Source organism: Podarcis tiliguerta, assembly GCF_965153285.1.
Source record: "Podarcis tiliguerta genome assembly, chromosome: 8".
Lineage (NCBI taxonomy): Eukaryota > Metazoa > Chordata > Lepidosauria > Squamata > Lacertidae > Podarcis > Podarcis tiliguerta.
This window is the reverse complement of record NC_139541.1, coordinates 71325317-71342899: the sequence shown is the minus strand read 5'-3', so window position 1 is coordinate 71342899 and position 17583 is coordinate 71325317. Positions and strand designations below refer to the sequence as shown.

At 43.9% G+C, this 17583-nt stretch overlaps 2 protein-coding genes across 3 annotated transcripts; one reads left to right on the top strand and one right to left on the bottom strand.

Annotated features, from left to right (window-relative positions):
* Positions 1-510: 510 nt before the first annotated feature.
* Positions 511-9441, top strand: LOC310684743 (uncharacterized protein). Of its 2 annotated transcripts, none has more exons than XM_083456253.1 (5): positions 511-586; positions 4491-4686; positions 6742-6888; positions 8620-8754; positions 8917-9441. In XM_083456253.1, the coding sequence occupies exons 2-5, from the start codon at positions 4512-4514 to the stop codon at positions 9003-9005; spliced, it is 546 nt and encodes a 181-aa protein (XP_083312379.1). In that variant the 5' UTR covers positions 511-586; positions 4491-4511; the 3' UTR covers positions 9006-9441. The 2 variants fall into 2 exon arrangements, with proteins under 2 accessions (XP_083312379.1, XP_083312378.1); XM_083456252.1 differs by lacking the exon at positions 511-586 and adding an exon at positions 3100-3228.
* Positions 9442-10387: 946 nt separating this feature from the next.
* On the bottom strand, positions 10388-16002 carry LOC310684751 (uncharacterized protein). Its single transcript, XM_083456267.1, has 4 exons — positions 15615-16002; positions 13553-13705; positions 12715-12849; positions 10388-10869 (listed from the first exon to the last, which is right to left on the bottom strand). Exons 1-4 carry the CDS (start codon positions 15790-15792, stop codon positions 10790-10792), a joined length of 546 nt encoding a protein of 181 aa, XP_083312393.1. The 5' UTR covers positions 15793-16002; the 3' UTR covers positions 10388-10789.
* Between the last annotated feature and the right edge of the window lie 1581 nt (positions 16003-17583).

The window sequence follows — 17583 nt, the reverse complement described above, 5'->3', positions numbered from 1 at the left end:
TCAAGGTGGAACAATGTGAGCTAGCTAGCCTGCTACTCTCAGGTGCAGTGGAGCCCAAACTGTAGTGACAAGAGAAGGAAACTAGGGAAACTTTCCCAGTCGACTCTTCCTGGCCCCAACCTTGAACTCAGAGTCAGAGCAGATGAGTTGGTTGAGTCACATGCTAGTAAGCTAGCAAGTGACTGGGAAACTGAACCACTGCAAGACACTGGAGCTTAGAAGAACCCAACTCCCAGGAACCAAGGTCCCTTCAGCCCCCAAATAAAACAATGGCGGGGTTGGGGCTCCCCCAAAGTTTATGGGCATTGCAAGTCAAATGGTGATTGATTATGTGGGAATGGGGCTTATCTCCCCCCCAATATTCAAGTTAGCAGCCCTTGGCTAATGACCTAGCAAGTGACTGGGAAACCGGAGCACTACAAGACACTGCAGCTTAGCAGAACCCAGCCCAATTGCTTATGGATTCTTTTTTCTTCACTCAATTACCTGAGGGGCCAGGCATGAGATCACAAGAAAGAGGACACACACTCGATACGCAGTCATTTTCAGGCTTCTGGTTGGTACTTAAAGGATTGATCTTCTCAAGGTCTCTAATTACTTATGTATTTACCTTGGGTTATTATGATTTAAGTACGACAAGGCTGTATTTTGTCTCCCTGCTTATTTAACTTATATGCAGAATTCATCATGCGAAAGGCTGGGCTGGATGAATCCCTAGCCGGAATTAAGATTGCTGGAAGAAATATCAACAACCTCAGATATGCAGATGACACAACCTTGATGGCAGAAAGTGAGGAGGAATTAAAAAACCTTTTATTGAGGGTGAAAGAGGAGAGCGCAAAATATGGTCTGAAGCTCAACATCAAAAAAACGAAGATCATGGCCACTGGTCCCATCACCTCCTGGCAAATAGAAGGGGAGGAAATGGAGGCAGTGAGAGATTTTACTTTCTTGGGCTCCATGATCACTGCAGATGGTGACAGCAGTCACGAAATTAAGAGACGCCTGCTTCTTGGGAGGAAAGCAATGACAAACCTAGACAGCATTTTAAAAAGTAGAGACATCACCTTGCCAACAAAGGTCCGTATAGTAAAAGCTATGGTTTTCCCAGTAGTGATGTATGGAAGTGAGAGCTGGACCATAAAGAAGGCTGATCGCCGAAGAATTGACGCTTTTGAATTATGGTGCTGGAGGAAACTCTTGAGAGTCCCATGGACTGCAAGAAGATCAAATGCATCCATTCTTAAGGAAATCAGCCCTGAGTGCTCACTGGAAGGACAGATCATGAAGCTGAGGCTCCAATACTTTGGCCACCTCATGAGAAGAGAAGACTCACTGGAAAAGACCCTGATGTTGGGAAAGATGAAGGGCACAAGGAGAAGGGGACGACAGAGGACGAGATGGTTAGACAGTGTTTTCGAAGCTACAAACATGAGTTTGACCAAACTGTGGGAGGCAGTGGAAGACAGGAGTGCCTGGCGTGCTCTGGTCCATGGGGTCACGAAGAGTCGGACACGACTGAACGACTAAACAACAACAACAACATTATGATTTAAGTATAGTTCTTGTTCCTGGGTTTCAGGTAGGGTTGCCTTTGATAGGGAAAAATTCCAGGGTGAGAGACTACTCAACAACCCAGCTCGTCGGGGTGCAAGTCCCCCATGGGTCCATACGGTCAGTAAAAGAAGGAAGTTCCAGCCAAGTAATTTGGAGCAAAACAGCAGTCAGTAGACCATGATCTTTATTGTGCAACAGGTCCCCACAGGAGTAAAAAATTATGGAAAAAACTTAAAATTCGGCGTGTGCTATCTGATAAAAGAAAATTTTATGAAAATGATATACAGATGGTACTTGACCCCATCTAAATGAGCAAAAATATATAAAATAATAATAATATCTGTTAGAGATGTAAACAAAATGAAGGAATCTTATTCCATATGTGGTGGACATGTCCCCAAATAAATAAAAAAAATTGGGACATGATCTATGAGGAACTAAATGAATGCTAAAAGTCACATTCCTAAAGAAACCTGAAGCAATTCCTATTAGGCATTCTAACTAAGCATCCCAAATAATAAAAAGAATGTTTCTCTATGTGACAACAGTGGCCAGAGTGCTAATTGTGAAATACTGGAAAAGTGAGTTAATACCAACAAAAGATGAGTGGCAATTAAAGTTGTGCAAGTACCTCGAACTAGCCAAAATGACAGAACTAGTAAGAAACCACTCAGGTGAAAAAGTTAAAAAAAGAGAGGATTGCTTCAAAAACTAGCTGATAAAATATGGTTCCAAAAATAATACTTGGTTGTGCTTAGATTAATTTCACAGATATACAGGAAAAACTGAGATTAATATGAATGAATTCAGAACACTTACTACTTAAGGAAAGTATTGAAACCGCAAAGAGATAGAGGGAAGTCAACTAACATAGAAGGGATTTAAAATAGTTTTCCGGAACAGAAAGGTGACTGCAAAGAAAGAAAAGGAGTACAAATGTAATTTCTTTCTGGGAACTTGGCGTATAGATAAATCAAATCACTGTTTGTATCCTTTAAATAATTTGGTATACTTGTTTATCCGCACCCCCAGATGTAATGTTTAATGTATGCTATCACTGTATTTTTTTAAAAAAAGAAAAATGCAATAAAATAAATAAAATAAAATAAGCAGTCTTATAAATCTTAAACTTTAAATAGATCAAAATGTCAACATTCAGACAAGAACTTGACAACCTAGCTTTTCACCAAAAGCCAGTAATACAAATTTGGTCAAATTAAATTCTTAATGGATCCTGTTTCCTGCATTAAACAGACATATCTGCAACCCAGGTAAAGAAAATTGGGAGCTAGATGCCTCCTTATACAGGAGATTGGGGTACAGACCTCTTTTCAAATGATTCTCAAATATCACTTTGATATCACTTTGAGAAATATTTGGAATTTATGAACCCTGACTACTTAGAAAAGACCCATTAAAATGAATGGGCCTGACTATGTCCATTCATTTCAACCAGTCTATTCTGAGTAGAACCTAGTTGGAGACAACCCTCTGTTCATGGAAGGAGGGAAAATTCCATGACAGTTGAAAAGCAAGACTCTGGGAAGCTGGGTGGCCATTCTGTTTTTTTTGTTTGGGTTGCAACAGAGAGGAGCAACAACAAAGAAGAGGGTATGGTGCATGCCTGGAATGTGGGGTCGTCAAAGCTTTCACATTTCAAGTTGAATTATGGTGAGCCCAAAAGCAAGAGTGATGGCCCTCGTGCCTCCCTTTCTCCACTTACTGAGGCCCTAAGCCACAAGGAAATTAGACATATCCAGAAGAAGAACATCAATAATAGAAATAATAGAATAGAAATGTAGAAATGTAGAAGAATAGAAATTCTTCTCTACCCCACACAGTAGGGTCCAAGACAAGTTGCAATATGATTTGCCAAAACGACTGTAAACAATATTGAAAACATTTTTAAGAACCTCCCTCAAATATTCCTCAATGGTATGGTATGAGTCCCACATTGCAGGGGAAGTCTGGTCCCTGTTTTGAGATAGCATTGAATATATATAGCCAAGGCGATGTTGTTCAGGGACTTGAGGACCAAGGCCGGTCTTTAGACCCGAGTCTAAACTTGAGGGTTGCCAAGAATGGATGGTTCCATTTTGTGTCCCTGGATGCATAATGGTTATGAAGACAATACTATGCTGAAGCTTGACTAAAGGTTGCTGGGAAATGCATGGCCCCTATGGAAAACAGAAGCTTCAGGTCTATTTCATTGGTTAGACCTGCCTTGTGGCACATCTGCCTTCTCAGTGTTAATCTTGCTGCAGTTACAACTGACCTGGTTGTTGCTGTTGTGCAAGTTTGGGGAGGAAAGGGCAGAGGATTGTAAGGTTCTGTACCCCCAACTTCTCCTTTGTTTACCCCATGACCATCGCCTTGGAAAATTATGAAACAGGGGAGGACTCTTGGGAGACTCGGAACAGATAAATTAAAGTCCTTTGACATGCAGCACGTAATTCATTGCACTCGCTTCCACGGAAGGCAGTGATAGCCACCCACTTAGATGGCCTTAAGAGAAGATAGGACAAATTCATGGACGTGAAGGCTAAGAGTGGCTTCTAGCCATCATGGCTATGCTCTGCCTTCACAGTCGGAGGCAGCAATGTTTCTGGGTACCAGTTGCTGGAAACTGCGGGAAGGGAGAATTGTCTTGGACTCTGGTCCTGCTAGAGGGTTTCCCACATGCATCTGGTTGGCCCCTGTGGCCCCAGAGAGTGGATACCACCATAGAAAAGGACTTCTTTCTAGTTGAGTTTTTCCAGGTTGTAGCCAAGGCATGCCCTGTCACCGGAAGCCACATAACTGGAGGCCGTGATGATGTTGGGGTAGAACAGACCACCAAGCTGGCAAATGATCCCCTCCAGCACACCCCTCATACCTAGATTCCAAGTATCATTCTTAGGGCTTCTGAATGTTGGCCTTTCCTCTTTCTGCAGATCCTTGCCAAAGTCCGGCCAATGCCTTTTGTCAGAAAAACATACAGCGTCATGTGCTGCGTCAATATCGTCTTGCTCATCATCTGCATAGCATCTCCCAACTGGCTGGTCCATCACTGTGTGAAATCCAATGTTCATTTGGGGTTGTGGCTTTTTTGCTTTGAGAAGGACTGTAAACCACACCCGTACAGCATCGGTTAGGAGGCACAACTGGTTTACTCTTCTTTCTTGGGTTAAGGGTCATGGGCCAAACGGACTTCTGGGTAGGAGTTTTATTTCCATGCAGTGGAGGCTAGGACAAGTTGACTTGAATGACGGTCTTACCCCTTAGGTACCCACTCAGTAGCTTTTGTCTGCAGAAGTAGTATTTTTTTTCAGACCTCAGCTATACATTCAAAGCAATATAAGACCACTTTAAACAATCATGGCTTCCCACACATAATTTTGGCAACTATAGTGTGTTAAGTATGATGAGAGTTGCTAAGAGTCTCCACAATTTCCAGAGTTTCCTGGGGAGAGGTTGACTGTTAAACCACTTTGAGAATTGTAGCTCTGGGGCAGAGGGAGATAGAGGTCTTCTAATAACTCTCAGCTCCCTTAACAAACTGCAGTCTCCATGATTCTTTGGAGGAAGACATGGCTGTTTAAAGTGGTTTGTACAGGGCAGGTGGAATTATAGTGTGGCAGCATCTATGCTCTGGAACTTAATACTAGGCCAACAACTTGGTTGTAGCCACTTCCTGTTTCCTCAGAGTAGGCTCACTGAAATTAAAGACCATAGCTAGCTTAGGTCCATTACTTTTAATTGGTCTACTTTGAGTAAAAGTTAGTGGAGAACCTGCCTGTTGTTTTCCACACTTGCTAAAAACTTTTTTGTTTAGACATGCCTAGAGGAAGGTGCAATTTTTGTTTGTTTTGCATATTTGTTTGGAAAACTGTTGGTTTTATCTAAATTTTGGTGATGTTGTTATGTCTTCTTGTTTTTTAAACTCTGTTGATTTTAGGGGTTGTTTTCTTATGTTTTATATTATTTAACGTAAACTTCTTCATATGATAAAATACATAAATCATACAGCAGCCTTGCACTGTAGTTCCCTGTTACTATTAGAAGTCAGAGATGAAGCTGTGGCTGGTTTGGATTCCAAGCCAAAAAAACCCCTCCACACCTCTTAGTTTTCAGCAATCTCCTTGGTTTGCCCCCCGAGCCTTCCTACCAAAGTAAACAGAGTTCTAATTTGTTATAAGAATGAATGTACAATACATACACAAATGTCCTCCCCCCCCCATTGTTAAACAATGCAGAGCCAGAATCCTTGTTGGGGTGTTCGAAATCTCTGAGAGTTCTGCTCTGATAGATTTGATCTGCTTTCTGCTCACTGCTGATATCGAACCTTTACTGGCCATTTTCCTCTTTAAGGGAGGGCCAACAATGGGAAGAAGCTATCACCCTCATGCCCTGCTTCTGGGCTGCCTGGAATCATCTACTCTGTACTGCAATCTCGCCACCACCGAGAAGGCCCTCTGCCTGGTTCCCTGTAACCTCACTTCTCACAGTGAGGGAACCACCAGAAGGCCCTCGGTGCTGGACCTCAGTGTCCGGGCTGAATGATGGGGGTGGAGACGCTCTTTCAGGTATACTGGGCCGAGGCTGTTTAGGGCTTTAAAGGTCAGCACCAACACTTTGAATTGTGCTCAGAAACATACTGGGATCCAATGTAAGTCTTTCAGGACTGGTGTTATATGGTCTCAGCAGCCACTCCCAGTCACCAGTCTAGCTGCCGCATTGTGGATTAATTGCAGTTTCCGGGTCACCTTCAAAGGTAGCCCCACATAGAGTGCACTGCAGTAGTCCAAGTGGGAGATAACCAGAGCATGCACCACTCTGGCAAGACAGTCTGCGGGCAGGGAGGGTCTCACACAGAGTTGAGACAAAGTTCATCTTTGAAGTGGACTGTTTCACTCCCTTCTTTTTCATGCTCCTTTTCTCTGTGGCTGGCTAGGCCAATACATTATGCTGGATCAAAGCACGTACCTAAGAATAATGGTTAAATTGACACAGGAGCACGACCTGCACCACCTGTTCCCTGGCACTACATTAACTGAACATGCAATTGCCACCCTGGCTGTATGTGGACCCTCCCATTCATATATACACTGACTAGGAATGCACTGCAAATCTGTTCTTAGAAGCACTGGCATAATGCCACGAATGCACTTACAGTGGGACTGTTTTTCTTTCTTTCTTTTCTAGAGAGTCTGGAGGCTGTCCGAGGCCTTATGATAATAGCCCTCATTTTTACTTCCTTTGCCTTGCTGTGCGGACAGAACCTTTTAAGTCGTATCACAAAGAGGAAGATTCCCGACTGTATGATTTCATCCATTGCTAACTACTGCGCAGGTATCGTGTCAGGGCACTTCATCATCTAGCATAACAGTGAGTTTAGTTCTCCACATGGAGCAGAAACAGCGCCAGCCATGGGCAAGAGTGGAGTATGCTCAGAGGAACTCAGTTCTCTGGGAAGAGAGCAATGCTCTGGGCATTGTAGCTCTGTGAAAGGAATAGGAAGTTTCCTAGCAACTTTCAGTGCTACAGTTCCCAGGGTCCTTTAGGGGAAGCCATGACTGTTGAAAACGGCATGATGCAGCAGCAGGTTGCCAATCTTTTTTGGACCAGAGGGCAATATTGAGAGTGCCGAGGGTTCCAGTCACAAAATGGCTGCCGTGGAGGGGACATGGTGTAAGACAAAATGGCTGCTGTGGGCAGCATGGCATAACGTTACATAGAGTCCAGCCATTGCTGTTTCATTGTTCCTGCCCCTGGTTAACTCCATACTAACTATAGAAAGTCAGTTGTATCCTTGTGAAGATACAGCTCTGAATGGGACAAGAACTCTGTTTTCCTTAATGCCAATCCTGTACCTACTTATCTGGCAGAAAGCCCCATTAAACACAAAGAGACTTACCTCATAAATAGGTATGTGTGACTGGACATTATTAATGAGTGCCTGGACAGTTTTCATATTTAATTTTTTGGATATTTTTTTTTGGGGGGGACAGCATTCTTTAACATCCACACACAATTTTTGTTGAGTGGTATTTGAAGATAATAACCTTTAGCAAGTAGCCAATCTTAGACAAATGCATCATAGGAAAGATGCCTGCTGGTTGGCAAGGGACAAAGAAAGGGCAAAATGCAGAGATTCTAAGGGCTACTTGAAAATAAGACAAAAGTAGGAACACTAATGGGAAGGGGAGGAAACAGAAGCTCTTTAGGACTCCAGGGATTCCTGTTGCCTGGTGTCCAAACAACCTTCTTGTCAATCACAGTTCTGACTTCACTCATTGGCTAAAAAATACTGATAGGCGAGAACCAGGCTGGCTTATTTCACAGAAATTGCTTAGAAAGCTGCCTGCACATTTTGCTTTATAACTTTCTTTCTAGGAGAGCTAGAGATGTACTCATTTTTAAAATGAAAGCTCAGAGCCTGGGGCATTTGTCTGGGAGCAGTAGTGAAAACCTTCCTGGGCACTGTGGCACCTATGGGCTTGGTGGCTCCTGTGACACAGCTGGCGACATAGCGCTGGTGGGACCTTAGATTCATTTTCCAGTAAGGATTCTGTGTTGGAGGGGATTCCTTTGGTTCACATTCTAATGCAATGTTCTCAAATCAGTATACAAACCAAAGCATACCTCCCTTTTGAAATTTGCCTTTCTCTGAATTTTGCAATTTTGAATGGTGGTTGGCCTCCAACCAAGGGACGATTACAACAATGTGCATAATACTGAAAACAGCATAAAGAAACGCATTCAGCTTGTGGGGTTGGTGAGGGGTAAATTGCTTGCAAAAATGCTTATACAAGGCAAAACTGTGTAAGAAAGTGCATCTATTTTTGAAAATGTGCACAAAATCCATAGAAATTTCCATTTCAGATAAACGAATTGCAATGGGTTAAACCAAACTGTAATTGACAGGTCCATCCACATCGAGTTGCCAGTCTCGTAGGGCTTAGTACATGCCATGTGGGGGGTTGTAGGTAAAGTGGAAGATTTACCATCTTGTCCTTTGTCTCAGGCAGCAAAATGTCTTGGGACATCCCTGTCTAATAAGAGTTTCTTGCTTGCTTGCAGGACTCTGCACTGTCAGTTCTCTAATGATTGTGTTGTTTGAGGTCCGTGTTGTCATAGATGCAGATGTTATACACCTGGCACCAGACTGGGCTTTCTGCATAGCTTGCGTCTCCTTCTCACTCAGCTTAGTGTTGGGTGAGTACATCCTATTCTGAGTCAGATAACAACCTTGGTAAACTTGGGTCAGCTTCGTTTTCTCTCATATATATGAATGGAAATGAGCTTCAATTTCATGTAAAAGCTTCATTTTCTCACACTTCCAGGATTAGTCTTCTCATTTCCCAACTTCTTTTCCAGGTACACAAAACCTGCTATGGGACAGGAAGTTCCACAAAAAAGTAAAACCATCCGAAGAGGAAGAGCCATCAACACCCAGCGACCCTTGAGTGTAGCCCACGGCCTATGACACCTGTCACAGGTGTTCCCCAGTCAGGTGGGGCCTTGAAAGCTGACAGGCCAATGGGCGTTCTGTTTGGTGATGTCACTTAACCAAGAGCCATTTGGAATAAGCCTGGATTGCAGAAAAGATGCCCACTTTCATCTCTGCGACATCACTTTTGAGTAGCCTTCTTACCCAAGTGCCCTGCTGGAACCCTTAAAATGATCTCATCCATTACCGAGATACCTTTTATTCAGCAATCGTTTCTGCCTTGGGTGGAATATCCCTCTTGCTTTCCAAGACTGCCCCATTTCCCCACATGCTTCTAATTGTTGCTGCTGTTGTTTTTATTATAATGTATGTATATATTGTGAGGACAGGCCATGTCTCAGTCAGATGTGATGCTATGGATGAACACTTGATTATTAAATGTCTTATAGCAACTTTCGCTTCTCATAATATTACTGGAAATTCATGAATCTCTTGAAATCAGGGCCGGTCCTACTATTAGGAAGAGTGAATAGGCTCCCTCATGCCTCATATGATAAGGAAAAGGGAGCAACTGTGAGGGGGTGGAGGACAGAGCCAGTTGTGCTTATGTAGGGATAGGGGAGAAAAATGATTTTGTTTGTATTTTTATCAGAAACTGTCTAATTCACACTTCTCATACCAATATGCAAAGCGAAATACAATTATCCTGCAATATTTACACATCTCTGAATTTTGCAATGTGGTTCTCTGTAACTAAACATTTGGTATAGAAAAGCATATATTAGGGGAAAGTGAGTGTGGAATTACTCATACCTATTACTGAAGATAGCATACCAAAAATCATTGTGGTAATGGAAATGGTTTGCAAAATTGTGAAGATTAGTTAAAAGCGTCATACAAAGAGACATATATTGCAATGTTGACAAATGTTTGTGAGTGTTGTTGTTGTTGTTGTTGTTACAAATTGCTGCGGAAATGTGAACTGAATTTAAGATGGCAAAAATGAGAAGCTGAGGGGAACCTAAATTCATAGATTCTTGCCCCCCTTAGTGCCGTGTGGTCTTCTCTGTGTGCCCCCTACACAACAGAGTGCTGCTCTTGAGGATGGTAAGGATGGCCGTTGGAGTCCAGTAACATTCAGAGGGCACCAGATCCCCCATCCCTGCAATGAATAGTATCTTCACCCATAGCATTCTTTCGTAATGGCAGCTCCACCACCAAGGAATGAGCTATTTGCTTTGAACTGCTATCATAATAATAGAATTGTAGAGTCAACTGTGTCCAACTCCTCTGCGATGCAGGAATCACAGCTAACCAATCCCTACGTCGTCACATGTTCATCTGTTACTCGTTGCTTTGGCCTTCATTTGCTCAAGGATATGGAGAGGGCTATTAATCTTCCATACAAACGAATGATTTAATAGCAGGACAAGGCATTGAAGCAGGAAGAAAAGAAAGGAAGGAAAAAATTGTCTAAATACCCATCAAATGGGATGCAATGAAGAGGAGACCTGGGAAAGAGTCATTTCTTCTTCAGTGCTGCTGAAACGCAGTAAGCTGCATGTGGGTTGTTCAAAGATTCTCACTAAGGTTCAAAGGTTCAAAGATCTCATTAAGTCCAGTGGGTATATACTTGAAGGTGGGTTGGCAGGATGATATCCAATGCAAACAGTGAATCTTGTGGCCCGGTTGTGGACATCTCCATTTAAAAATGCACATGGTCAATGTAGATTCCACTTCAAAAATGGGGGAAGCATACAATGCTATCTTCCTTCTAGACTTTTGGCCTTTGGTGTCTGATTACCCTTTGGGAGCCACCTGTGAGGAATAAGCTGTTGGTTTCCAGAGGGAGAGCTGGTACAGCACCAGGCTGAATATCCCTGGGAGAGAAAGAGAGAGGTACAGAGATGAGAGGCCATTGGCATGGGTTGTCAGCCTGGTGCCTGTGGACACACATGGACTCTCAGGAATGGGGGGGAGGAGAAATATGGTTCATTACATACAGTGGTACCTTGGTCTCAAACTTAATCTGTTCCGGAAGTCCATTCCAAAACCAAAGTGTTCCGAAACCAAGGCACGCTTTCCCATAGAAAGTAATGCAAAATGGATTAATCAGTTCCAGACTCTTAAAAACAACCCCCCCAAACAGCAGTTTAACATGAATTTTGCTATCTAATGAGACAATTGATCCATAAAAAGAAAACAATAAACAATGTACTGCAGTCACACAGTCAATCAATCAATCCGTAGCTAAACTGGGTTCCACACAGTCACAAAAACAAAGAGCCGCAAAAACAAAAAAGCAAAATAAATAGCAAAAACAAACAGACCGCAACGTTAACACTCAAAATGGAAGTGCGGCACTCAAATTGGAAGTGTAACACTCAAAATGGAGCACGTTTGGCTTCTGAAAATAGTTCACAAACTGGAACACTAACTTCCAGGTTTGCAGTGTTTGGGTTTCAAGTTGTTTCAGTACCAAGTCATTTGAGAACCAAGGTACCACTGTATTTAAAGTAAAAATCTATCAAATTCACACTTTCTATAGCAGTATGCTAAGCCAAACACCACCCCCCTCCAAAATTCGCACTTATCCAAATTTTGAAATGCAGTTCTGCCACCGAAAAATATTTGCATATCCTTAAGCATCTCCACGTTTCTTTCAGCAGAGGGAGGGGCAGGGGGTGGGACCCTGCAGGCACCAGAAAAAGCCTCAGGGCTTGAGGTGTGGAATTTCAGTTCTCTCGGTTTCTTGTTTTCCAGTCATAAATTTGGTTATTCACATTTCGCAGCAGTTTTAAATTTTCGAAAAGAAAGAGAATTTCTCCTTCTGAAAACCCACTTTGCATTTTAGTACAGTTTTCTTGCAAGGTAACACATTGTTCTATGCAGCTTTGACTAGGCCATTTCCCCTAATATAAGGCATTTGCGTAAGTTGCTTCTACCATCTAGTCCAGCACACTGTTCTCACAGCGGCCGACTAGATGCCTTTGGGAATCCTGTAAGCAGCACCTGAGCTCAAAAGTTCTTCCCCCGCATTTGTGATTCCCAGCAACCAGCATTCAGAGGCATACAGTGGTGATCCAACATAGCTGTTGTGACCAACCGCCACTGATAGACCTTTCCTCCATCAATTGGTCTGATCCTTCTTTAAAGCCGTCTAGGTTTGTGGCTATCCCTATGTTTTGTCAGAGCAAATTCCATAGTCAATGAGGGAGGGGGAGCCTCCCTTGTTTCTGACTTTTCAGCATGACAAGCCCCTCCCAAGATGCTGAAACTCTGAGTCAAAACATGAGAACTGGTTACTCTGAATGTCTCCTCTCAGACCACCTCCGTCCCTCCAGATCCTCTCAGATGCTAAGACTGGCAGAGTTAACCCTCAGATTCGCAGGGGGCGGTGTCTGGGAAATGGCCTTCTCTGTGGCTATCCTTCCCCACCGAAGTGCATCTGGCCACCTTCACTATATGGACCTTATTTTTAGGACCCACCTGCTTTCTCCAATTGTAATTTTGTTGTTGTTTTCAATACTGTGTTTTAATGGTTGTAATCCAACCTGAGATCTTAGGGAGAAAGTTGGAACCTCTATCTCTATATGAATTGTGGCCAGTTCTTCTTAGAACAGACCCACTGGAATAAATTAACATGGCTAATGTAAGGCCATTAATTTCAATGGGTCTACTCTAAAGTGTAATTGGCTATAGGCCATTATAGCCTTTGCATTTACCTGTCCCCAAGCAAAGGGCGCAGACAACACAGCTTAGGAAATAAGCCCATTTAGCAGAAGGGTCCTGCAGTTCAGGCTCTGTTGTCTCGCGGACGGAGTTATCAAATACCACCACAGCGACCAGCACACAGATCCCTACAAGAAACAGTGGATTAAGGTCCATCCAAATGTTTGGTTAGTCCTGAAAATGCAACGGTGCTCGTGGTGAATGGATGGTCTTCACACACTCTTCTCCCTGGTGTGCTGCGGTTCTTTATTTAGCTATCCAATTTATACCCCTCCCTTCCTTCTAACGGAGCCCAGGATGGCAGGTTAGCATTTATGTATTCATTTATTGCATCTCTATCCCACCATTTTCCTCCAAAGAGCTCAAGATGGAATACATGGTCCTCCCTCTCCTCATATACTCTTCACAACAACCCCAATGTGGTAGGTTCGACTGAGAGGCAGATAATAATAATAATAATAATAATAATAATAATAATATGGGTGAGGGGGCCGAAACAGCCTCGGCCCTAGGAGCTAGCAGTCATGGCATTTAGCAGTTTGCTTTTGCCTTCTCCCTCCCATTCCCCATTTCCTCATGTGTTGTGTCTTTTTGGATCAAGAGTCTGAGGGAACCGGCCATCGTAGAACTGGTCTTTGTAAGCCACCCTTGAGAAATTTTTTGGCTGAAAGACAGGCACAAATGCTATAAACAGACAAACAAATGTCCTGTTTTCGGAAGGCAGTTCTCGAGTACTTGTACTCCCCCTGCTCCCTGCCAGTTTCCTTGCTTTTGTCCCCCAAAGCAGCTACATCCCAGTTGGACACAAATGATTCATCTCAAAATTGGTACCTGAGGCCAAGCTGAAGACAGCCGCAACAGGGCCATCCATGAAAAAGTCCTCGGTGCAGTTCATCCAGTACTTCGATTCCACAGAGCACAGTATGGCCAGAAAGGAAAAAAAGAGAGCCACGAGCATAAAGCTCCGGACGACGTCCAGTTTCACTAAAGTGGAATAAGAGACTTGTAAAAATAGCTGAGGGTGGTCCCAGGTAGCTCTTCCCCACCCGAACGACGGCACTCAGGAAACACAGAGAAAGTCTCTCCTTTCTGCAACCCAAATTCTGTGACTGGGAATAAAAGGATATGAAATTTATGGATGCCTCAAGATCATCAGTGTTTTTGCAGGAGGGATTCAAGACTGTGCCACAATGTTAAAGGTAAAGGGACCCCTGACCATTCGGTCCAGTCGTGGCCGACTCTGGGGTTGTGGCGCTCATCTCGCTTTACTGGCCGAGGGAGCCGGCGTACAGCTTCCAGGTCATGTGGCCAGCATGACTAAGCCGCTTCTGGCGAACTAGAGCAGCGCACGGAAACACCGTTTACCTTACCTTATCTACTTGCACTTTGACGTGCTTTCGAACTGCTAGGTTGGCAGGAGCAGGGACCGAGCAACAGAAGCTCACCCCGTCACGGGGATTGAACCACCGACCTTCTGATTGGCAAGTTCTAGGCTCTGTGGTTTAACCACAGCTGCAATGTTAGGTTGCGACAAATAAAATATAGGGCCACATTCACGCCATACTTTTAAAGTACAATGAAAACACTTTAAACAGTCATGGCTTCTCTCTCTCTCTCCCCCCCCCCCCCCCCAGATTTCTGGGAGCTGTAGTTGGAAGGGTGTTGGAAGTTGTTTGAAGACCCCTTATTCCCCTCACAGAGCTGCACTCATTCAGCTGCTATGGTTGTAGAGAAAAATGAATAGTGGAATAATAATGGCAACAGTGATTTGAAATGACATAGTAAAGCACTTTCTGCAACAAATGCACCTTCGTGATTGTATAATAATAGCAAATGTCGATCATATCAGTTAGTCAGAATAAACATGGGCAGGATCCAGTCAGGGATGTATAGGGAATGATCTTAATCCAGTTTATGTGCTTTGAACATGAATAGACTGGCCAGCCCATTCTGTTGAATGGCAGAATTTCCTTCAGAAATGTTTGATTCTGCATTGTTTTATTGATGTTTAATATGCTGTAAACCACTTTGAGATTTTTCTGAAAAATATAAAGCGGAATAATAATAATAATAATAATAATAATAATAATAATAATAATATCCTAAAAAATCTGTACAAAAAACCCCAAGCAACTATAAAACCCACAGAGTCAGCCTAAGAGCCTTCTGGGCACCACAGATCAAGAAGGACAATGACAAACTGGAACGTGTCCAGAGGAGGGCAACCAAAATGGTCAAAGGCCTGGAAACGATGCCTTATGAGGAACGGCTAAGGGAGCTGGGCATGTTTAGCCTGGAGAAGAGGAGGTTAAGGGGTGATATGATAGCCATGTTCAAATATATAAAAGGATGCCATATAGAGGAGGGAGAAAGGTTGTTTTCTGCTGCTCCAGAGAAGCGGACACGGAGCAATGGATCCAAACTACAAGAAAGAAGATTCCACCTAAACATTAGGAAGAACTTCCTGATAGTAAGAACTGTTCGACAGTGGAATTTGCTGTCAAGGAGCGTGGTGGAGTCTTCTTCTTTGGAGGTCTTTAAGCAGAGGCTTGACAACCATATGTCAGGAGTCCTCTGATGGTGTTTCCTGCTTGGCAGGGGGTTGGACTCGATGGCCCTTGTGGTCTCTTCCAATTCTATGATTCTATGATTCTATGGGTTTTCCTTTTCTGTTTGTTTGTTTGTTTGTGTGTTTGTTCTTTAAAACAAATAACGAAAACATTTTTAGCTGTATCTATGAGGGAAGCCATCTTTTTTCCCCTGTCACAAGTCACTAGTAGCAGCAACCATAGTATATGTGCATGTGGAAAGAGGAATTCAAAGCCTGAGGGAAACAGCAGCAGCAATGTCTGTTGATCCCAACCTCACCCAGCCCAACCCAGGCATACTGTACTTTCTCTGATGGCCAAGAAACTGCAGCCGTCTTCTGTGCAGGTGGTCCATAAACCGGTGTATGAGGCTTCCACAATATCTGTTTCATGCACTGCCCACCCAGACGATACTTGAGCAACCAAGAGAAGCACAAAACTGATGCAGGAAAGGATGCAGCTAATTCCCCTGTAGAGAAGCATGGTGGGGTTCCTTCTCCTGATCTTTTGCGCTGGCAGCAGCCTGAAGAAGCCGGGAGGGTAGTGGTGGTGCTAGCGAGGTCACCCCAGGAGGCTCCAAGGAGATCACTGAGATCTAGTTTTTGCTGGACAAAGTGCTCCTCAAACGGTTTCTACTGGATTCCTCTGTTCCGTTCCTTCAACTGAAATGGAACCTTTGAACTGGGTGGGAGAGAACCTTTCTCTGGGAGTAGCTAGAAGTTCAGTATTGGATAAATCTGTCCATTTCAGTTCCCCTTGGCTTCTTGTTTCCTCTGAGCTTAAGTTCAGTTCTCCACAATTCAATGGATCAGTTTGTGACTCACATTCACCCGGTGCTATACCAGCTGCACTGGCTCCCAGTGGAGTACAGGATCAGGTTTAAGGTGCTGGTTTTAACCTTTAAAGCCCTATACGGCCTAGGACCCTCGTACCTACGGGACCGCCTCTCCTGGTATGCCCCACAGAGAAACTTACGGTCTTCAAATAAAAACATCTTGAAGGTCCCAGGCCACAGAGAAGTTAGGCTGGCCTCAACTAGAGCCAGGGCTTTTTCGGCCGTGGCTCCGATCTGGTGGAACACTCTGTCACAAGAGACCAGGGCCCTGCGGGACTTGACATCTTTCTGCAGGGCCTGAAAGACAGGGCTGTTCCACCAGGCCTTTGGCCAGGGCACAGCCTGACTCCCTCCCTCGGCAATCTTTGCGGAGCTCTGGCCCAATGGTTGCCAGTGGCTTGAATTAATTAATTTTATAACTGAATGATTTTAGAGTGTTGTTTGTGTTGTACTTTTATACTGTTTTATTGTTGTTAGCCGCCCTGAGCCCGGCTTCGACTAGGGAGGGCGGGATATAAATAAAATTTATTATTATTATTATTATTATTATTATTATAGTTCTCTTGAAAATTCAACCAGGCACTTTCATGTGAAAGGCTCAGGATATACAGCCACCCCCCTTTTTTTCCAAACACATTTCCCTGAACATAATGCTTTTTTTGGTATGTTATTTTCACACTTTCTCCTAAGGTATCCATTTTTAAAAATTATTATTATTATTGGATTGGAGAACTGCATTGCAGCAGTTGGAAAAGTGAGAATTTTGAAGGAGGTTGTATTTCTGGTTACATATTGTTGTAGGGTTTGTTAATTATGGGTTTCCACAATAAAATGGGAACCAACTGAATCCACCCATCCATATTTGTTTGTTGCATTTATATCTCATCTTTTCCTTCAAGGAGCTTAAGGTCGTACACATGGTTCTCCCCCTCCTCAAGTAATCCCCACAAAAATCCTGCAAGGTAGGTTAGACTAAAAGGCAGGGACTGGCCCAAGGTGACCCAGAGAGCTTCATGGCCAAGTGGGGATATGAACCCTGCTTTCCCAGGTCCTAATTCAACACTTATTGAAGATGTGAAGGCACCACAGCCCTTAGGAGTTGGCTCCTATGGGTAGATAGCAGTGGCGTAGCATGGGTTGTAAGCACCCGGGGCAAGGCAAGTAATTTGCGCCCCCCCCTGCTGCACTGTCCCTCCCCCAGATAGTCCCTCGCTCTCTCTCCGCACCGCACCTCATGCCTGGCACCCTCCCCTCCACAGTGGGCGGTGACCCGGCGGCTCGGATCGGATTCGCACTGCAGTGAGAGAGAGTGAGTGAGCCAGGTAGGGGCAGAGAGCTGCGAGTGCGAGCGCCCCCCCCAGATGTTGCGCCCGGTGCAGCCGGCCCCCCCTGCACCCCCACACTACGCCACTGGTAGATAGACTGCATGGGAACTGGCA